At 44.9% G+C, this 23282-nt stretch overlaps 1 protein-coding gene across 2 annotated transcripts in view; it reads right to left on the reverse strand.

Annotated features, from left to right (window-relative positions):
* The window catches only part of cachd1 (cache domain containing 1), a 151603-nt gene that overhangs the window by 24396 nt on the left and 103925 nt on the right, over positions 1-23282 (reverse strand). For both annotated transcript variants that reach the window (XM_071346247.1, XM_071346246.1), the window contains exons 6-12: positions 10878-11022; positions 10421-10637; positions 9825-9974; positions 5439-5672; positions 4890-5039; positions 1124-1247; positions 775-892 (exon numbers count right to left, since the gene is read on the reverse strand). In XM_071346247.1, coding sequence (XP_071202348.1) covers positions 775-892; positions 1124-1247; positions 4890-5039; positions 5439-5672; positions 9825-9974; positions 10421-10637; positions 10878-11022 — 1138 coding nt within the window. The remainder of the gene's footprint in view (positions 1-774; positions 893-1123; positions 1248-4889; positions 5040-5438; positions 5673-9824; positions 9975-10420; positions 10638-10877; positions 11023-23282) is intronic.

Consider the following 23282-nt stretch of genomic DNA (forward strand, 5'->3'; position numbering starts at 1 on the left):
TTTTGTGGAGGAGCTTCTACTTAGAATAGAGTGATACAGAGCAGAGACACAGCTGGAGACATTTGACTAGTTTTTCAAAATCCATGGATAAGGCATGACTGATCCTAACTTGTAAGGGGGAGTTGAGGTTTAGGGCTACGTCTGGAACTAGCTCTGAAAGAGAAAGTGTTTTGGGGGTGGGGGTGGGAGCACTGGGTTTTTCTAAAGATGACAGATTGGAGATGACTGAGGGAGATGGAGTGAGAGAAGTGGGAGAGAGGGACAAAGAAGATGACAGATTGGAGATGACTGAGGGAGATGGAGTGAGAGAAGAAGTGGGAGTGAGAGAAGAAGTGGGAGAGAGGGACAAAGAAGATGACAGATTGGAGATGACTGAGGGAGATGGAGTGAGAGAAGAAGTGGGAGAGAGGGACAAAGAAGATGACAGATTGGAGATGACTGTGGGAGATGGAGTGAGAGAAGAAGAGGGAGAGAGGGACAAAGAAGATGACAGATTGGAGATGACTGAGGGAGATGGAGTGAGAGAAGAAGTGGGAGAGAGGGACAAAGAAGATGACAGATTGGAGATGACTGAGGGAGATGGAGTGAGAGAAGAAGTGGGAGAGAGGGACAAAGAAGATGAAGATGCAGTACTGCATTACTGGCTTGTTACGTTATGGAGAGGGAGTGAGAGAGGGACAGAGGGGAAGGAAGGGAGAGAAAAAAGGGATATAGATCTAGAGAGGAGAAAGACAAGACAGACACAGACAGACAGACAACAGCAGTGCATCGTACCAGTTTCCATGTGTAGCTGACGTTGTAGGCATCCTTGCTGGGGTCTCGGAGGCGGTTGGTGTGCCAGGACAGAGAGGAGTTGGTGGGCACAGCTATCACCTGACTACCGAGGGGCAGACTGGAGGGAGGAACAGGAAGTAGGAGGGTTAATATTAGCAACACAAGATTGTGCAATGCAGTCCGATCACCAAAACACCTCAGACTACAGTATATAAACAAAGATTGCTATGACAAAGAGAGTGGATGAAAACATCTTACTACCTTACTAGCCTGCCTTGAGTTTCCAGAATCTATACATACTAGTGAAACCCCACCTCTCATTGCCCCCTGACCCTTGACCCTAACTCACCGGAGAATGTTGTCCCGTACCACAGGGAACCCAGGGATGTTCTCATAGTGGATGATGTCAGTGTGGAGGGGAGGCTCTGTCATCAAGTAGGGCCGCGTGAGGGACGGGTGCATCAGGGTGTAACCTGGGAAACCAAAAACAATTACCTCAGAACTGAAAAAGCACCATCAATCAATGCCATCAGGGGCTCTTCACAGGAGCAGCCCTTCATGCAGCCACCAGCACCCAGGGGCCTTGACCCCACCTCACCCCAGGGACGGGCAACTGCTCCTTAGGCAGGGTGAGGCCAGATCACCCCTAGACCCCTAGTACTGTGGTCCTGTATCCAGGCAGGCACCAGAGCAGCACCAATAGTAAGCTATGGGAAATTGAAAGCCCTTACGAGGGAGAAGGGAAGGAGGGAGAGAAGGGTATTTTAAGTAGGGCAAAACGAGAGAGAGCTAGAGAGACCAAGCGAGCAAGAGCGAGGAGAATCCCTTTTCTCTAACGACAAGGTATCTCTGACCATATCACCTCCATACAACAACAGTTCATTACCATTTCAGCAGCACCACTCTCCACTCAACTGTTTATCCTCTGTCTAATTGAGAGTGGCCTATTAGTCAGAACACACCTAACGACTTTAATACTCATTAATTATGGTCTGACAATGTAATAAGCACCGTGCAGTAACCACATGTCATCTGACAACAGACTCATTACAATAACATTACGGCCAACCATTCAGATTATTTACCAAAATCCGTCTAGGGAGTACAGAGGATATACTGCTAGGCTGACAAAGTTTCATAATAACCCAGTCAAAACACATGTCTGAGCATGGCCTTTCCAAACCACCCTAGCAAACATCACCCACCACCCAAAAGCATATTTTTAAAATTACTCAAACCTCAAAATCTTAAATATAGCTAGCCTGTGTTAACACTAAAGGAAAACCTCAAATGAGAGTGGCAGTGAAGCACTGAGACAAACCCTAGCTCTGGCCCAGTCCCTGCCTCTCGGTGCGCCCCTGGCCCAGTCCCTGCCTCTCGGTGCGCCCCTGGCCCAGTCCCTGCCTCTCGGTGCGCCCCTGGCCCAGTCCCTGCCTCTCGGTGCGCCCCTGGCCCAGTCCCTGCCTCTCGGTGGGCCCCTGTATAATTATGTGCACCAAATAACATACACGCCAATCACCAAATAATTATTTTGGGAACAGTCAATGGAACTGTAGCCTACTGTTCAGATGGGTTAAATGGAAACTGAAATCTGGAGACTGACTGTAGGTCTATAACCTCTCACATAGCCTTACTATTAACTCCTGCAGAATTAAACATTTCTTGCAGTGAAATTATGCACCAAATGTATGCTAAATTTGGACTTGGGAACAGGAGTGGAGAAATATGCTTTCTTTCTGCATCTTGAGATAGTTGGGTCGTTTTCACAGCTTTCTATTTCGTTACAACTGGTCCAACTGATGCCATTTGGACATTTTGCACAGAAAATTGTTCCCTTTTATTTTTTTTGTGCATTTTCTCCCCAGTCCCTAAACGTCTTTGATCCACAAAAGAAAATGACACAGAAAAAAAACTTTACCGATGTCAACAAAACTGAAGCATTCTATAGATCTATTACATTATTCTGGTGAGCAGGGGTTTATTTAGTCTTCTAGGACAACATATAATGACAGAAGAGAAGCTGCATGTATCTGATTATAGACCAGTTGACTAACAAATAGCCTACAAAAAGGTCGGAAATTACAAGCAGAAACATATCTAAATCAGGCCAAAAACATCCTGCATCCTCTAATGGGGTGCAAACTGGTCTTATACATGCCTAATGACCGGACTCAGTCAAACTGGTCTTATACATGCCTAATGACCGGACTCAGTCAAACTGGTCTTATGCATGCCTAATGACCGGACTCAGTCAAACTGGTCTTATACATGCCTAATGACCGGACTCAGTCAAACTGGTCTTATGCATGCCTAATGACCGGACTCAGTCAAACTGGTCTTATGCATGCCTAATGACCGGACTCAGTCAAACTGGTCTTATGCATGCCTAATGACCGGACTCAGTCAAACTGGTCTTATGCATGCCTAATGACCGGACTCAGTCAAACTGGTCTTATGCATGCCTAATGACCGGACTCAGTCAAACTGGTCTTATGCATGCCTAATGACCGGACTCAGTCAAACTGGTCTTATGCATGCCTAATGACCGGACTCAGTCAAACTGGTCTTATGCATGCCTAATGACCGGACTCAGTCAAACTGGTCTTATACATGCCTAATGACCGGACTCAGTCAAACTGGTCTTATGCATGCCTAATGAACGGACTCAGTCAAACTGGTCTTATGCATGCCTAATGACCGGACTCAGTCAAACTGGTCTTATGCATGCCTAATGACCGGACTCAGTCAAACTGGTCTTATACATGCCTAATGACCGGACTCAGTCAAACTGGTCTTATGCATGCCTAATGACCGGACTCAGTCAAACTGGTCTTATGCATGCCTAATGACCGGACTCAGTCAAACTGGTCTTATGCATGCCTAATGACCGGACTCAGTCAAACTGGTCTTATGCATGCCTAATGACCGGACTCAGTCAAACTGGCACTCCACCTCCGAGTCAGAGCTAACACTGGCTCCACTCTGCCAGACACTGGGTCCAATAGCAGCAGGTCTACTGTAGCACTGTGGCTCTGGAGAGGAGAGAACTAATGTTATCTTCCCTGAGATGCCCCAGAGAGGCCTACTCTGTCATACAATACTGTGGTCTGGAGAGGAGAGAACTAATGTTATCTTCCCTGAGATGCCCCAGAGAGGCCTACTCTGTCATACAATACTGTGGCCTGGAGAGGAGAGAACTAATGTTATCTTCCCTGAGATGCCCCAGAGAGGCCTACTCTGTCATACAATACTGTGGTCTGGAGAGGAGAGAACTAATGTTATCTTCCCTGGGATGCCCCAGAGAGGCCTACTCTGTCATACAATACTGTGGTCTGGAGAGGAGAGAACTAATGTTATCTTCCCTGGGATGCCCCAGAGAGGCCTACTCTGTCATACAATACTGTGGTCTGGAGAGGAGAGAACTAATGTTATCTTCCCTGGGATGCCCCAGAGAGGCCTACTCTGTCATACAATACTGTGGTCTGGAGAGGAGAGAACTAATGTTATCTTCCCTGAGATGCCCCAGAGAGGCCTACTCTGTCATACAATACTGTGGCCTGGAGAGGAGAGAACTAATGTTATCTTCCCTGAGATGCCCCAGAGAGGCCTACTCTGTCATACAATACTGTGGTCTGGAGAGGAGAGAACTAATGTTATCTTCCCTGGGATGCCCCAGAGAGGCCTACTCTGTCATACAATACTGTGGTCTGGAGAGGAGAGAACTAATGTTATCTTCCCTGGGATGCCCCAGAGAGGCCTACTCTGTCATACAATACTGTGGTCTGGAGAGGAGAGAACTAATGTTATCTTCCCTGGGATGCCCCAGAGAGGCCTACTCTGTCATACAATACTGTGGCCTGGAGAGGAGAGCATAACAGATTAACTAAAAGGCTGAGACAAGACTTTCGCATGCGAGTTCTTGTCCTCGAGGAGAGTGCTGGGTTAGGGTAAGTGTGGAGGTGTGGGACGCACCTTTGTTGACTATGAGGAAGGTGTAGGAGGCCAGGGTTAGTGTGTAGGGTTTAGGGTTAGTATAAGATGTACCTTTGTTGTCTATGAGGAAGGTGTAGGAGGCCAGGGTTAGGGTTAGTGTGTAGGGTAAGTATAAGATGTACCTTTGTTGTCTATGAGGAAGGTGTAGGAGGCCAAGGAATCCTGGTAGTAGGTGACATCCTCTAGAATGTAGGCTAGGTTCACGTCCACCCCAACTACACCCAGCAACAGGTTGCCAAAGTAACATGGCCGGCTCACCGTCATGATGAAACCTGCAGGGAGAAGACATATAGTTTTACATGACACTGATTGATCACCAAGAGCCCAAATCAATCTGATCCAGTTTATAATATTTTCTTTACCACTGATTTAGGTTTAGCAGCTTAGTGTACATTAGTTCTAACATTTAACGTGATGTGGACATAAGAGCAGAACTGGTCCCAGACCAGTTGTTAGGTCCCAACTATAATCCCCCAAATTCTTTACAGCCATGACCCAGGACCAATTGTTAGGAACTGGTCCTGGGGTCCTGGTAGGGCAGGTTGAAGCTGGACAGATCTATCATCCATTCGTTACCACTGATTTAGGATCAGATCACTGTACCTCAGCTCTAACCTTAACCATAATGACTAGAAGAGACCAACTGGTCCTAGATCTGTGTCTAAACCCACCGTCTCCCATGGGGTCCTGGTAGGGCAGGCTGAAGCAGGACAGGTCTATCATGCGGTTGGGCAGGTTGATGTAGAAGCGTCCCACGGTGGTCTCCAGGTTACTGAGCTGATTCAGGACCATCATGCTCCCCTTCACCACGGGTAGCGCCGAGCGGTCCGGGACGCCGTACTTCAAAGAGTTCTGCTCCGCTAGGTCACGCAGGAACGCTAGCTCCTTCAGACCCGTCACGCCCTCTGTTGAGGAAGAAGAGAGCAACAGATGTTTTGCAGATGCGTTCAAATATATTAGAACCATTGAACGATTCACTATTTCTTGTAAAAGAAGTTGACCATTTCAAAAACTGTGTTCACACATGTATTTGTTTGATGCACAGGACACAGGACAATACAAAATAAAACCGTACACATTGAGATTTTTCACTTTAAAGTGGAAAAATGGCCTGGTTAAATTAATCTAAATGTAATTTGATTTGGTTGGAAGTAGGGCTGTTGTGGTGAGCGTATTACCACCGCACCGGTGGTCACGAGTCATGAAGGCAGGCAAATTCGACGTGACCTAGGTTCACGTCCACGTTTAGTCACGGTAATTAGGCTTCTCCAAGATATGATGCTGCTGCTGGTCATTAGTAGTCTACCAAACTTGCTAACTGCCTGGTATTCAGCACTCCATTTCTCTCTAATCCCTCTGACATCAATGCAAATGTATCTAATCAAACACTTCATGAAAGCCCATGAGCTCATGTTGCGCAACATTTCAATAGGCTATGCAATTGCGCGAGAGAACAGAGTGATGGCCTCTACTAAAAAGAGGATCAGCTTTCCATAGGGTAGGCCTACTATATTTATTTCTCAACTTTCCTAATATTAAGCCCATTGCTTATATTTACATAGCCTACCTGGCTGGCATGAAAATAAACCCCGGGGAATAGCATACTCCATTTGCTATTTAAGTGCATAGATGACATGTATTTTTTCCCGCTGCCCCTGTTTCAATACAGGTGCATGATAATGGTCCTTTCTAAATCAAAACAAATGTCACACATAGATTATTTAGTATATGTAAAGACAAGATCAAATTTAAGAATAGTCTGATGAGTGACAATATTAGCCTATCACTGAATGATGCCCAGCATATGAAACAAATAGTTTTTTTGTGACTTTTTTAGCGAATCATAGTCGCACTCCTCATGTAGCCTAGCCTATAGGCCTATGTTTTAATAAGGTCTGTATCGCCACTAAAGTGGCCAAATAACTTCTTAAAATTAAAAACATTAATCCGCTTTACACAGGTTGTGGAGCCTAACTGGCATACATAAGCAGCGCTTGAGTTTCATGTTTGGGGAAGATAATGTTTTGCATAAAATGCACCTTTATAATAAAAGCATTACATGCATAATATATTTGACCGCAACATGTAGGTTTGTTGTTTATTGACATGACACAAGACAATATAGGTAATGACACTCCCCGTTGTGGTGACTGGTACATAGAGAAGCGTAGAGCAGCGCAGCATAGAGCAATGTCAAGCATCGTCGAGCAGCGTTGAGAACCGCAGAGCTGCATAGAGCAGCGTAGAGCAGAGCAGCATAAAGCAGAGCAGAACGGCAGAGGGCAGAGCGGCACAAAGCAGAGCAGAGGGGCACAAAGCACAGCAGCACAAAGCAGAGCGGCACAAAGCAGAGCAGCATAAAGCAGAACAGCATAAAGCATAGTAGAGCGGCACAAAGCAGAGCAGAGCGGCACAAAGCAGAACAGCATAAAGCATAGCAAGCATAGCAAGCATACCTCTGTGCCACAGGGCAGCGTGGCACAGAGCAGAGCGGCACAGGGCAGAGCGGAACGGGGCACAAAGCAGAGGGGCACAAAGCAGAGGGGCACAAAGCAGAGGGGCACAAAGCAGAGGGGCACAAAGCAGGGCAGCACAAAGCAGGGCAGAGCAGCACGGGGCACAAAGCACAGCAGCACAAAGCAGAGCGGCACAAAGCAGAGCAGCATAAAGCAGAACAGCATAAAGCATAGTAGAGCGGCACAAAGCAGGACAGCACAAAGCAGAACAGCATAAAGCATAGTAGAGCGGCACAAAGCAGGACAGCACAAAGCAGAACAGCATAAAGCATAGTAGAGCGGCACAGGGCAGAGCGGCACGGGGCACAAAGCACAGCAGCACAAAGCAGGGCAGCATAAAGCAGGGCAGCAGAGCGGCACGGGGCAGAGCGGCACAAAGCAGGGCAGAGCGGCATAGAGCAGAACGGCATAAAGTACCGTAGAGCAGAGCGGCGTAGAGCAGAGCAGATCAGCATAGAACAGCCACATAGATGTGAGGTCCTTCGATGTATTCTTTTTTTCTTTAACCTTTATTTAACCAGGAAGGGCTCATTGAGATTTAAAATCTCTTTTTCAAGAGCGTCCTGGCCAAGTCATTACAAAAATTACAGACACACAACATGAAAAACTACAAGTAATCTAGTAAAAACCATTGAATTCACAAGAGTATAACAAAATCAAAACAGCAAATTAAAAACATTGACAGGTCAGGGAATCAGCCTCAAAATTGATATCAATGTAAGAAAACGTCCTCCAGAATATTCATTGACTTTATAACAGAGGACACCCTAGAATGACCTCTCCAACACGGCTGCCCAAACAGCTGTCACTGGGCACGTTTGGCATTAAGACGGGGCTTAATATGGAATGCATGGCAGTCATATCACTGATTGGATTAAATAGGGATCAAGTCAAGCCTTAATACTTAGGGCCTTGTCTGATAATAATAGGATGCTGCACACATGAGAATGGTGCACTATTGACAGGAGGTGAAAGAAGTCAATACAGCCTGGTATGTGTGGACACAGCTCTGCTCAAACTGGACAGCAGAGGTCATAGTTGGAATGGCCATAGATGAACGTTTGGCCGATGATATTCTCTGTAAAATCCATGATTCTGTGGGTGATTTACTGGTTACTGTTGAAGCATATCTTTAAATCATTCTCCTGTTTTTCATGTCTGATAAGGGCTTTTAGATGTATTGAGTTTGTTCGTGGTTCACAAATCAGGCAGGAGGGACTGGGAAGTATTAGCCAGTCACGGACCAGGGGGAAGTCTAGAGGGTTTGGCAATACAGTCCTTAGCTGAAGATTTCACTCTCCAACCATTTGGCCGTTCTAGTTCTAGCATTTCATCAAAAAACAGACACAGACAAACATGCTTAGTTCAAACATCAGAGTTGATGTGGGAGAAAAGACCACTGATCATCTTTAACAATCATCAGCTTACGGCACGCACGCACGCACGCACGCACGCACGCACGCACGCACGCACGCACGCACGCACGCACGCACGCACGCACGCACGCACGCACGCACGCACGCACGCACGCACGCACGCACGCACGCACGCACGCACGCACGCACGCACACACACACACACACACACACACACACACACACACACACACACACACACACAGAGTTCTACGCATCGCTCACAATGTGCTACACAACAAACGCTTTCTGGGTGCTATGCTAATCAACTCAAGATGATTTTCATCACGGCCCCCGGCTGTCTCTGTCACGCACCACCCTTTTAAACAAGCGGCCCCCGGCTGTCTCTGTCACGCACCACCCTTTTAAACAAGCGGCCCCCGGCTGTCTCTGTCACGCACCACCCTTTTAAACAAGCGGCCCCCGGCTGTCTCTGTCACGCACCACCCTTTTAAACAAGCGGCCCCCGGCTGTCTCTGTCACGCACCACCCTTTTAAACAAGCGGCCCCCGGCTGTCTCTGTCACGCACCACCCTTTTAAACAAGCGGCCCCCGGCTGTCTCTGTCACGCACCACCCTTTGAAGTCTTTAGACTCAGGCGCTCTCAGCTGTCCCTCATTTTAATTTCCTAATGAACATGATTTGTGCTAATTCCAGGCTAAGGCATGCACTGTGAAGGGGTCTCTGTGTAGGACATGGAGCGAAGGATGAGGAGAAGGGGAGGAGGGAGGGGAGACAGGTGAAGGGGGCCAATAGAGAGGGGGAGGTGGAGACATAACAGACACACAGGAGAAAACAAAAAGCCTTTGAGGTTCCTGAGCACCTCTCCAGTCTGCACTGCCCCCATTCACCCATCCCCTTCCTCTCCCCCATTCACCCACCCCCTCCCCCATCCGGGTGGCTGGGTAGATCCAGCAGCAGCACCCATGACACACACACATTCCACTACTAATCAGGATTGATACACCATCAATCACATTACAAAACATATTGGATTTGTATTGACATTTTAAACATACTCATGCCACTTCCAGTCACCACCAAGGCATTTCCTTTTCTCTTGATGGAGTGACTCTCAATGTGATTTCTGAACATAGACAAACTGTGTGTGGTGGAGGGTTCCTACCATTCATGAGGGCGTAGGTGAGGATCATGACGGAGTTGTTGAGGTGGCGGTTCTCCTCTTTGACCACACGGAGGGTGTCTCTCTTCTCATGCTCCGATGCGTCTCGGGACGTGATGCCAGACGACAGGTAGACGATCACCATGTCTGTGTCTGACAGGAACACACAAGCACAGAGAGATCAGAAACAAATCCTTGGTCATAAATCCTTCATCTCACAAATCCTCCATCTCTTGAGTCACATTCATTGAGCCATTGCAACCTAATTAACTGCATTGATTTACAAGTAGATTTATGTGTGAAATATTATTACAAATACATTCATTGCCACATAACTGACAAATCGGCATTCCCTATAGAACCCTCAAACGCAACTCTGGACCTGGAAGTCAGTTCCACTGCTTTAATTCATTCTTCCCCTCTAATCAGGGACTGATTTAGACCTGGGACTCCAGGTGGATGCAATTCATTATCAGGTAGAACAGAAACCAGCAGGCTCCGGACCTCGTAGGGTAAGAGTTGAATACCCCTGCTATAGAACAAGCCTGTAGCATCAATGGCCCGTAAAGACTGTATTTCCCATAGTTCCCTGTTCTTACTGGTGAGTTTCCGGGTGACGTTGCTGGTGTTCCTGAGGAGCTGGAAGGCCTTTTGGAAGCCTAGTGCATGCTGGGTAGGGCTGTCGGAGGCCTTGAGGTTGCTGATGAAGGCGCTCATCTTCCTCTTGGTCTCGCTGGTGGCAGGAGACAGGTAGCTCTTATAGCACTGGTCCAGAGAACAGGAGCGCACAGCCTCCGCTGAGGACAGGATCGAGACCTGGTGAAGAGGACATGCACAGACACAAGTGGGCATTACATACAAACACAACATAAACAACCACTTTGGGATTGTAATCACGGGGCATATGCACAATCTGTTTTAGCTTCAGAGGGAGAGAAAGGGTGGTTGTATCTAGAACGTGGATGGTGTGTCAGGGGTCATCAGTTTCAGAAAGGCTGGGGAATTGGGCTACAAGGAGGGGAGTAAGGGCTGGGTAATCAGAGCAGAGCTCCTCACCTTGTCATGTTCATCTATAGAGTTGAGGACGACAAGGGCAGCATCTCTGGCAATCTGGAGCTGTGTTTCTGTAATAGTCACTCCGTGGTCGATGATCACTACGATGTGTTTAGACTGGGGCCGCACCGCCGCCACGTACACTGGCCTGTGAGGACACACACACAGACACGTGATGAGTACACAAGGGCTGTCCCAGACTAGAAAAAATATTGGTCAACCAAGAGTCGTCTGTTCTTTCGAACAATCAATTGAACAAAAATGTTAAACGTGTATTTTTCCATATATTGACAGATCCTATGTGTTTTAATCAAATCAACTATTTTTACTGAGCTTGTCTGATGCTTTAAGCACACCGTTTGATTAAATAATTAAGACACACAAATTATTAGAGGGAATCCGACCAGCAATTGATTTGATTGTGCCGGGCCGGGCTCAGACTTGCTGTGCTGTGTAAAAAAACAAAAAAAGACAGTGAGTATGTGTGTGACAAGCACCCGTTGTCTCTCTCTCCTCCCTGCTGCAGCGACCACCACAGAACATCAACAGTGTTTATCGTGCTGTCCATGTTGCTGAAGCTGCAACATAATTACAGCCATTTCTGACTGAAAAGTTCTGTTTCCAAAATCCCTCACTTGTTTTGGAAAAACATTCCCTATTCCCTTAACCCTTGCTCTCTTAACGTGGCACGTATGCATCGCATGCATGAGACCAAAGACCTATTCGCACGGGACTAGTATTACGAGAGAACGTTGATTATGTAATTATAACTCCAGAATGTCCGTTAATCCAGAGGACGATTTGGTCGGGATTAGTTGTTTTCCAAACTGCCCCCTGTAATTCTTTGGCAGTTACGATAGAAGCCTGGATGTTTTTATTCTAGGCGTGAACATACAATATTTCAACATGTATTATGGCGACACTATACCAAAACATCTTTGGTATAGTGTGGCCATAATATTTGAATTGAGGAAGTGTGATCATATTCATTAGGATGTTTTAGCGATCCGCAGTACGTCCTAAATGCTCCCCAGCATTCAGATGTGAGCTAAACAGTGTAATTGCACTTGAGATGCGTTTTAAGGCTATAGATGAGAAAACATACTAATTATTTCCAAACATGTAGGTCAGTTGTATGCTGCGTTGCGATCTATTAACAGCAAGGGTTGCATTAAATAGCATTTGGATTTGGCAATATTCAAAACATACAAAATATATAAACAAAAGCATTCACTGTGGAAGTTGATAGGCTACATGTAGGCCATTCATATATAGTTTATGCACTTCAAAGTTCAATTTATCCAATCAGTTATTGTTTTCTTGCGCAAATCGCGAGCAAAACCTGTCAAAATCAAGATATTTCTCTCAAAACACAGGGATGTCAATTCGCACGGGACTAGTATTATCAGAGGACCTTGGAGTTCTCCAAAAAACAGTAGGTTATTCTGGCTGGAATTATTGTTCTCCTACCATGTAAAAATTACTGACAAGGCAGCAGTGGTGACCCGTCATTCAGGGCAGGTGGGGCAGACCACCCGCTCAGCTAAAACTATATATTTAATACTTTTTTGCATGTTATTTTAGCATTAATACATGTCACATATCAGTTTACAAACAATGTATAAAAAAACAGAGGAAAAAAACGAGTTAATAAAGCTGCATTCAAACAAGGTCTCTTTTGCTCCAAAATGCAGTTGTTTCAGCCTAGCTCAGTGCTTTCTGTGGTGGTAGGGGTTGGTAATGTTCTCTAGTTGCGCCGTGATAGGCTCAGTGTTCTGTCACTCATGGGGACACTACATCACCACAAAATCTACAGGTAGAGCTCGAAAATTCTAGCCCCTTGTGTGCTGCCATAGAGTTACATTAGAAGTGCCCTTCCAAGAAGGCTCAAGGTCATTGGCCACAGACAAAATGACATCAAATCACGTTATATGTACAGTAGCTTTGATTGGACTGATCATGTCAACATTATACTTTCAAAATCTTAGCTAGCAGACATCATCATGAATCAAGTCGACAATCTACTGGCAAATCCTTTTCAATCCTTGTCATATGAAGAGAAATTATAGATAAAGCGTATCGGTGCTCATTGGCCATTACACAACGAATTGGAAATCGCAAATTCAATAATTAGTGGTTTGGAAGTAATAAGTGGCTAACTGCAAACATATAGCAAAGCAATCACTAGCATGCTATTCAGTGGAGTGAATGTGTGGTCCAAGTCTCTTTTCCAAGCTTAAAAGGATAAACATTCAACATTGGCCATGCTGTCAATCCAGCATGACTTCTGCCACTTTCAAAACGACTGTAAACTCGAAACTGGGAAATCTCGGACTTCAGTGAGTTCAAGACAACTGGGAACTTGGGGAGGGGACAAGCTCCGACTGGAAAAATTTGTTTTGAACGGTTATCCAACTCGGAATTCCAAGTCGGGAACTCGGGCCTCTTTCTAGAGCTCCGACATGAAGATAACTGATGTCATCATGATTCAACCTTGTTTTTTTCCGAGTTCCCAGTTGTCTCGAAAGCACCATAAATCCAGAGAATGCCAGACTTTGATAACAAAATTTGCCCACGAAGGACCGCCGCGCCACCTTCCTGTTCAAGTGAGCACTGCACAACAAGGTGATTACAAAAATGTCTTGTGTGCCGTTGTATAATTGATGTAATATGCCAGGTAGATAAACTCCCTTTTTCAGGACCCTGCCTTTCAAAGATAAATCATAAAAATCCAAATAACTTCACAGACCTTCATTGTAAAGGGTTTAAACACTGTCTCCCATGCTTGTTCAATGAACCATAAACAATTAATGAACATGCATCTGTGGAACGGTCGTTAAGACACTAACAGCTTACAGACGGTAGGCAATTAAGGTCACAGTTATAAAAACTTAAGACACTAAAGAGGCCTTTCTACTGACTGAAAAACACCAAAAGAAAGATGCCCAGGGTCCCTGCTCATCTGCGTGAACGTGCCTTAGGCATGCTGCAAGGAGACATGAGGACTGCAGATGTGGCCAGAGCAAAAAATTGCAATGTCCGTACTGTGAGACGCCTAAGACAGCGCCACAGGGAGACATGACGGACAGCTGATCGTCCTCGCAGTGGCAGACCACGTGTAACAACACCTCCACAGGATCGATACATCCGAACATCACACCTGCGGGACAGGTACAGGATGGCAACAACAACTGCCAGAGTTAGACCAGGAACGCACAATCCCTCCATCAGTGCTTAGACTGTCCGCAATAGGCTGAGAGAGGCTGAGGGCGTGTAGAGGGCGTGTAGGCCTGTTGTAAGGCAGGTCCTCACCAGACATCACGTCGCATATGGGCACAAACCCACCGTCGTTGAACCAGACAGGACTGGCAAAAAGTGCTCTTCTGTGATGAGTCGTGGTTTTGTCTCACCAGGGGTGACGGTCAGATTTGCGTTTATCGTCGAAGGAATGAACGTTACACTGAGGCCTGTACTCTGGGGGGGGATCGATTTGGAGGTGGAAGGTCCGTCATGGTCTGGAGCGGTGTGTCCCAGCATCATCGGACTGAGCTTGTTGTCATTGCAGGCAATCTCAATGCTGTGCGTTACAGGGAAGACATCCTCCTCCCTCATGTGGTACCCTTCCTACAGGCTCATCCTGACATGACCCTCCAGCATGACAATGCCACCAGCCATACTGCTCGTTCTGTGCATGATTTCCTCCAAGACAGGAATGTCAGTGTTCTGCCATGGCCAGCGAAGAGCCCAGATCTCAATCCCATTGAGCACATCTGGGTACCTGTTGGATTGAAGGGTGAGGGCTAGGGCCATTCCCCCCAGAAATGTCCCGGAACTCCAGGGGAACATCTCACAGCAAGAACTGGCAAATCTGGTGCAGTCCATGAGGAGGAGATGCACTGTAGTACTTAATGCAGCTGGTGGCCACACCAGATACTGACTATTACTTTTGATTTTGACCTACCCTTTGTTCAGGGACACATTACTCCATTTCTGATAGTCACATGTCTGTGGAACTTGTTCAATTTATGTCTCAGTTGATGAATCTTGTTATGTTCATACAAATATTTACACATGTTAAGTTTGCTGAAAATAAACACAGTTGACAGTGAGAGGACTTTTTTGTTGTTGCTAAGTTTATGTATACAGTAGCTAAGAAAGTAATACTAGGTGTATGTTGTGTAGTAAGCTGCCTCACCCTGATACATTTGGTCCCTTTTACCCCTCATAATTTAGCCTACTGTTCTGACTTGGTGGTGCAATTCTAGCCTATAGACTGTTTTAGAACAATGTAAACATTGAATATTGTAAGAGCTTTCATTTTCTGCTTATATGCCCCCTTCATTTATCCTACGGTTCTGACTAGTTATACTAGTTATATAGTTATATTGACTACGTGTCCTAGCTCGCTCATTAATGTCTTAATCGAAATTACGGATTGCCTCATACGCTCGTCGTCCCGTTATGCCATAGTTTGTACATCTCAATTGTCCGTAGCAAACACATTTGTTTAACCTTTCTAGCCCCGGCGTTCCGCTAGCGGAACTCCTCCCACATTCCACTTAAAAGGCAGAGCGCGAAATTCAAAAAATATTTTTTAGAAATATTTAACTTTCACACATTAACAAGTCCAATACAGCTAATGAAAGATACACATCTTGTGAATCCAGCCAACATGTCCGATTTTTTAAATGTTTTACAGGGAAAACACAATATATATTTATGTTAGCTCACCAACAAATAGAAAAAAGCACAGACATTTTTCGCAGCACAGGTAGCATGCACAAAATCAACCAAACTAACCTAGAACAAACCAAAGAAACCAAGAAACAACTTCATCAGACGACAGTCTTATAACATGTTATACAATAAATCTATGTTTTGTTCGAAAAATGTGCATATTTCAGGTATAAATCATAGTTTACATTGCGGCTACAATCAGAAATTGCACCGAAAGCAGCCAGAATAATTACAGACACCAGCGTGACATACCGAAATACTCATCATAAAACATTTCTGAAAAATACATGGTGTATAGCAAATGAAAGACAAAGATCTTGTGAATACAGCCAATATTTCCGATTTTTTAAATGTTTTACAGCGAAAACACAATATAGCATTATATTAGCTTACTACAATAGCCTACCACACTACCGCATTCATTCATCAAGGCACATTAGCGATAGCAATAGGCACGTTAGTGTTAGCGAATAAACCAGCAAAATATATTAAATTTCACTAACCTTCATAAACCTTCCTCAGATGACAGTCCTATAACATCAGGTTATACATACACTTATGTTTTGTTCGAAAATGTGCATATTTAGAGCTGAAATCCGTGGTTATACAATGTGCTAACGTAGCATATTTTTCCCAGAATGTGCGGATATTTCTATTAGACTCTCACCTATTCTGACCAAATAGCTATTCATAAACATTACAAAAAAATACATGTTGTATAGGAAACGATAGATCCATTAGTTCTTAATGCAATCGCAGTGTTAGAATTCAAAAAATATCTTCATTACGACATAAGACTTAGTTATGGTAAGGGAATAACCAAAACCTGAGCGCAAAGCTACTAGTACACAGTTCGACAGATATATGAAATAGCATCACAAAATGGTTCCTACCTTTGCTGATCTTCCATCAGAATGTTGTACAAGGGGTCCTTTGTCCAGAACCGTCGTTGTTTGGATTCAGAACGTCCTCTTTCCCTCTTGAATTAGCAAGCACACTGGCCAGGTGGTGCTAACCTCTCCTTCGTGAACAAACGCAAACGACGCAACACGCCTAACGTCCCGAATAAATTTCAATAGTCTAATAAAACTATATTGAAAAAACATACTTTACGATGATATTGTGACATGTATCAAATAAAATCAAAGCCTGAGATAGTATTCGCCCATAACGACAGCTTTCCAGTAGGCAATAACAGGTCCCAACACGCGCCTTGCAGAGAACAGAAAATGGGGGACACGTTGTTCCAAGAGGGTTTATTCAACCTCAGACCGAGATAATCAACTCATTTTTCCTCTCACTTCCTCTTGACATCCAGGGGAAGGTGTATGACGTGCACGTATAGTCATACGTATCATGCCCATTTATAGGCAGGCACTTGAACACAGCATCGATTTCAGACTTTCCACTTCCTGGTCAGAAAGTGTGCTGCCAAATGAGTTGTGTTTTACCCACAGAAAAAATTCAAACGGTTTTAGAAACTAGAGTGTTTTCTATCCAATAGTAATAATAATATGCATATTGTACGAGCAAGAATTGAGTACGAGGCCGTTTAAATTGGGAACGATTTTCCCCCAAAGTGAAAACAGCACCCCCTGTCCTCATCAGGTTAAATTCATCAAAAAGAGTTTGCTTATAACAGTGAACCTCAACTCTTTTTTTGTGGGATACACACAAGGTAATTCTAGGTCTTCTGGCATATTCGGTTAAACTATCCCCAATTCAATGGAATTGCAACCCTCTGCATGCACATTCTTCCATCACATGTACAGCTGATTCTCAAGATCTTGCACACTAATGAGATGCTATTGAGCCCACACTACTACATTGTCTGAGCCAAGGACTACATGCTTTCTGGTAAGTTTTGATTACAATACTGGGTGGGGTGAATATATTTTATGACATACATTCTTTTTTGTTAACTAGTAAAAAGTAGCCTATAGCAGTGTCTTTAAATCATTTCTAACTTGTTAACAATTTCTGCTAGTTAGTTTTTGCTAACATATGGGTTTTAGCTTGCTTGAGCCTGCTAACAAAGGAGTGTTAATTCACCTGTTTCCTTACATGTTTCATTTTAAAACATTTATCTTACTAAGGAGATGTTTAATCTAACTGCTAAACTATTTATCTGTACATGGAATTGTATTTGGGTTTTTTTACAAATTTTTTCTAATCTTTAAAGGAAAATGCTATGTGGAGCATGGAGCATGGACATTTAATTTTTTTATTTTTAAAAATGTATTCCACCTTTATTTAACCAGGTAGGCCAGTTGAGAACAAGTTCTCATATACAACTGCGACCTGGCCAAGATAAATCAAAGCAGTGCGACAAAAACAACACAGAGTTACACATGGAATAAACAAACGTACAGTCAATAACACAATAGAAAAATCTGTATACAATGTGTGCAAATGAAGTAAGGCAATATATAGGCCATAGTGGCAAAGTAATTATAATTTAGCAATTAACACTGGAGTGATTGATGTGCAGAAGAGGATGTGCAAGTAGAAATACTGGTGTGCAAAAGAGCAGAAAAACAAAAATGAGGTAGGTAGTTGGTTGGATGGGATATTTACAGATGGGTTGTGTACAGGTGCAGCGATCAGTAAGCTGCTCTGACAGCTGATGCTTGAAGTTAGTGAGGGAGGTAAGAGTCTCCAACTTCAGTGATTTTTGCAATTGATTCTCTTCATTGGCAGCAGAGAACTGGAAGGAAAGGCAGCTAAAGGAGGTGTTGGCTTTGGGGATGACCAGTGAAATATACCTGCTGGAGCGCGTGCTACGGGTGGTGTTGCTATGGTGACCAGTGAGCTGAGATAAGGCGGAGCTTTACCTAGCAAAGACTTATAGATGACCTGGAGACAGTGGGTTTGGCGACGAATATGTAGCGAGGACCAGCCAACGAGAACATACAGATCGCAGTGATGGGTAGTATATGGGGCTTTGGTGAGAAAATGGATGGTACTGTGATAGCAAATTGGATGCAGTCTGAGTAGAGTGTTGGAGGCTATTTCGTAAATGGCATCGCCGAAGTCCAGGATCGGTAGGATAGTTAGTTTTACGAGGGTATGTTTGGGAGCATGAGTGAAGGAGGCTTTGTTGCGAAATAGGAAGCCGATTCTAGATTTAATTTTGGATTGGAGATGCTTAATATGAGTCTGGAAGGAGAGTTTACAGTCTAGCCAGACACCTAGGTTTTTATAGTCGTCAACATATTCTAAGTCAGAACCATCCAGAGTAGTGATGCTATTCGGGCGGGCAGCGATCGGTTGAAGAGCATTCATTTCACTAGCATTTAAGAACAGTTGGAGGCCACGGAAGGAGTGTTGTATGCCATTGAAGCTCGTTTGGAGGTTTGTTAACACAGTGTCCAAAGGGTCAGATGTATACAGAATGGTGTCGTCCGTGTAGAGATGGATCAAAGAATCACCCACAGCAAGAGCGACATCATTGATATATACAGAGAAAAGAGTCGGCCCGAGAATTGAACCCTGTGGCACCCCCATAGAGACCGCCAGAGGTCCGGACTACAGGCCCTCCGATTTGACACACTGAACTCTGTCTGAGAAGTAGTTAGTGAACCAGGCGAGGCAGTCATTAGAGAAACCAAGGCTGTTGAGTCTGCCGATAAGAATACGGTGATTGACAGAGTCGAAAGCCTTGGCCAGGTCTATGAGGACGGCTGCACAGTACAGTCTTTTATCGATGGCGGTTATGATATCGTTTAGGACCTTGAGCGTGGCTGAGGTGCACCCGTGACCAGCTCGGAAACCGGATTGCATAGCGGAGAAGGTACGGTGGAATTCGAAATGGTCGGTGATCTGTTTGTTCACTTGACTTTTGAAGACATTAGAAAGGCAGGGCAGGATGGATATTGGTCTGTAACAGTTTGGGTCTAGAGTGTCTCCCCCTTTGAAGAGGGGGATGACCGCGGCCACATTCCAATCTTTAGGGATCTCAAAAGAGAGGTTGAAAAGACTAGTAATAGGGGTTGCAACAATGGCGGTGGATAATTTTAGGAAGAGAGGGTCCAGATTGTCTAGCCCAGCTGATTTGTAGGGATCCAGATTTTGCAGTTTTATCAGAACATCAGCTGTCTGGATTTGGGTGAAGGAGAAGCGGGAGGGGAGGGCTTGGGGGTGCCGAGCTCTTGGACAGGGTTGGGGTAGCCAGGTGGAAAGCATGGCTAGCCGTAGAGAAATGCTTATTGAAATTCTCGATTATCGTGGATTTAATCGGTGGTGACAGTGTTTCTTAGCCTCAGTGCAGTGGGCAGCTGGGAGGAGGTGCTCTTATTCTCCATGGACTTTACAGTGTCCCAGACCTTTTTGGAATTAGCGCTGCAGGATGCAAATTTCTGTTTGAAAAAGCTAGCCTTTGCTTTCCTAACTGACTGTGTATATTGGTTCCTGACTTCCCTGAAAAGTTGCATATCGTGGGGACTATTCAATGCTAGTGCAGTACGCCACAGGATGTTTTTGTGCTGGTCAAGGGCAGTCAAGTCTGGAGTCAACCAAGGGCTATCTGTTCTTAGTTCTACATTTTTTGAAAGTGGCATGCTTATTTAAGATGGTGAGGAAAAACACTTTTAAAGAACAACCATGCATCCTCTACTGACGGGATGAGGTCAATATCCTTCCAGGATACCCGGGCCAGGTCGATTAGAAAGGCCTGCTCGCAGAAGTGTTTTAGGGAGCATTTGACAGTGATGAGGGGTGGTCGTTTAACCGCGGACCCATAACCGACGCAGGCAATGAGATAGTGATCGCTGAGATCCTGGTTGAAGACAGCAGAGGTGTATTTAGAGGGCAGGTTGGTCAGGATGATATCTATGAGGGTGCACATGTTTACGGATTTGGTGTTGTACCTAGTAGGTTCCTTGATAATTTGTGTGAGATTGAGGGCATCTGGCTTAGAGTGTAGGACAGCAGGGGGAGTTAAGCATATCCCAGTTTAGGTCACCTAACAGTACATACTCTGACGATAGATGGGGGGCAATCAATTCACATATGGTGTCCAGGGCACAGCTGGGAGCTGACAGGGGTCTATAACAAGCAGCAACAGTGATGGACTTATTTTTGGGGAGATGGATTTTTATAAGTAGAAGCTCGAACTGTTTGTGCATAGACCTGGATATTATGACAGAACTCTGCAGGCTCTCTCTACAGTAGATTGCAACTCCGCCCCCTTCAGCAGTTCTATCTCGACGGAAAATTTTGTAATTGGGGATGGAAATTACTGAATTTTTGGTGGCCTTACTAAGCCATGATTCAGACACGGCTAGGACATCAGGGTTGGCGGAGTGTGCTAAAGCAGTGAATAAAGCAAACTTAGGGAGGAGGATTTTGATGTTAACTTCTTTGGGATAGGGGGCGGTATTTTGACGTCCGGATAAAAAGCATGCCCAAAGTAAACTGCCTGCTACTCAGGCCCAGAAGCTAGGATATGCATATAATTGGTAGATTACTCTAAAGTTTATAAAACTGTTAAAATAATGTCTGAGTATAACACAACTAAAATGGCAGGCGAAACCCCGAGGACAAACCATCCCCCCCCAAAAAAATGTCATCCTACCACTGATTTCAATGGCTGGCACTTTTATAATAGGGCGAAATCGTGCCCAGAAAATTTGCCTGAAATTTTCATTGTAGTGTTTCCAAGCCTGTGAACGAGAGCGCGTTTGGGTATTTTTCTCCGGTAAAGACAATAACGATTCTCCGTCTTAAATTGTATTGTTTATTTGCGTATTGGGGTACATAAGGTTTGATTATAAACATTGATTGACTTGTTTGGATAAGTTTATTGGTAACGTTTGGGATTCATTTTGTATGCATTTTGAAGGAGGGAAACCGAGTGGATTATTGACTGAAGCGCGCCAGCTAAACTGAGTTTTTATGGATATAAAATAGGACATTATCTAACAAAAAGGACCATTTGTAATGTAACTGGGACCTTTTGGAGTGCCACCAGAAGAAGATCTTCAAAGGTAAGGCATATATTACATCGCTATTTCTGACTTTCGTGTCGCAACTCCCTGGTTGAAAATTATTTGTTATGCATTTGTGTGCTGGGCATTGTCCTCAGATAATCGCATGGTTTGCTTTCGCCGTAAAGCCTTTTTGAAATCTGACACGGCGGCTGGATTAAGAACATGTTAAGCTTTATTTTGAGGTATTAAACTTGTGATTTTAAGCAAATTTAATATTTATAGTAATTTAATTTGAATTTGGCGCTCTGCAATTTCACCGTAAGTTTTCGAAATGGGACGCTAGCGTCCCACTGATCCGCAAGAAGTTAACATGCATGAACCCAAGGCTTTTATGGTTACAGAAGTCAACAAATGAGAGCGCCTGGGGACACACAGGACCTGGGTTAACCTCTACATCACCAGTAGAACAGAGGAGGAATAGGATGAGGGTACGGCTAAAGGCTATAAGAACTGGCCGTCTAGTGCGTTGGGAACAGAGAATAAAAGGAGCAGATTTCTGGGCATGGTAAGATAGATTCAGGGCATAATGTACAGACAAGGGTATGGTAGGGTGCAAGTACAGTGGAGGTAAACCTAGGCTTTGAGTGACGATGAGAGAGTTTGCATCTCTGGAGTCAGTTAAGCTAGGTGCGGTCTCCGCATGTGTGGGGGGTGGGACAACGGAGCTATCTGAGGCATGTTGAGCGGAACTAGGGGCTCCGCAGTAAAATAAAACAATGAGAGCTACCCTAAACAACAGTATACAAGGCATATTGACATTAGAGAGAGGCATAAAGAAATCACAGGTGATTGGGAGAGCTAAGACAACAACGGGTAAATGGCGATGAATGGGCAGAGAGGGTCAGTTAGCTACACACAGGGCCTGAGTTCGAGGCTGGGGCCGACAGATAAACAAAATAAAGTACCGTGCTAATGACCAGTCCAGCAGGCATCAGCTGTGTAGCAGAGTGATCATAGGGTCCAATGAGCAGCAATAGATGAAACAGGGAGCCGTTCGGTAGTCGTTACTACGCTAGGCGAGCGTAGAAAAGCTAGCGGGCCGGGGCTAGCAGAAGGGTCTTCACTGACATCCACGACGCAGAGGCTGGTTGAGAGCACATCGGCCAAATTACGTCAGCAGACCAGCAGATCAGTCGTGATGGTTCGGTGGGGCTCCGTGTCGACAAAGGGTCCAGGCCAATTGGCAAGAGAGGTATTGTAGTTGGTGTACTTCGTTTGCTAGCAGGGAGATGGGCCTAGCTCGAGTCTAGCTCGAGGTTAACTGGTGCTTGCTTCAGGACAAGGGCGTTAGCCATAATAGCCACTCGGTAGCAGCTAGCTAGCTGCGATGATCCGGTGTAATTGTCCAGAGCTTGCGGCAGGAATCCGGTGATATAGTGGGAAAAAAGCAGTCCGATATGCTCAGGGCTGATATAGCGCTGTGCAGACTGGCAGGTATTATCCGAGCTAAAGCCGCTTGTGTCTGAGCTAAAGGTAAAGACAGCTAGCAGTGGCTAACAATGACAAAATAGCTAGTAGCTAATTAGCTGGCTAGCTTCTGATGGAGGTTCCAGTTATAAGGTATAAAAATAATAGCAGATCCATACCACATTGGGTGAGGCGGGTTGCAGGAAGGTATATTTAATCCGAGAATGGAAAAAAAGAGATTGAAATATATTGAAATGTATACAGCATAAAAAAC

The sequence above is a fragment of the Salvelinus alpinus genome, chromosome 16 (assembly GCF_045679555.1).
Source record: "Salvelinus alpinus chromosome 16, SLU_Salpinus.1, whole genome shotgun sequence".
Taxonomy (NCBI): domain Eukaryota; kingdom Metazoa; phylum Chordata; class Actinopteri; order Salmoniformes; family Salmonidae; genus Salvelinus; species Salvelinus alpinus.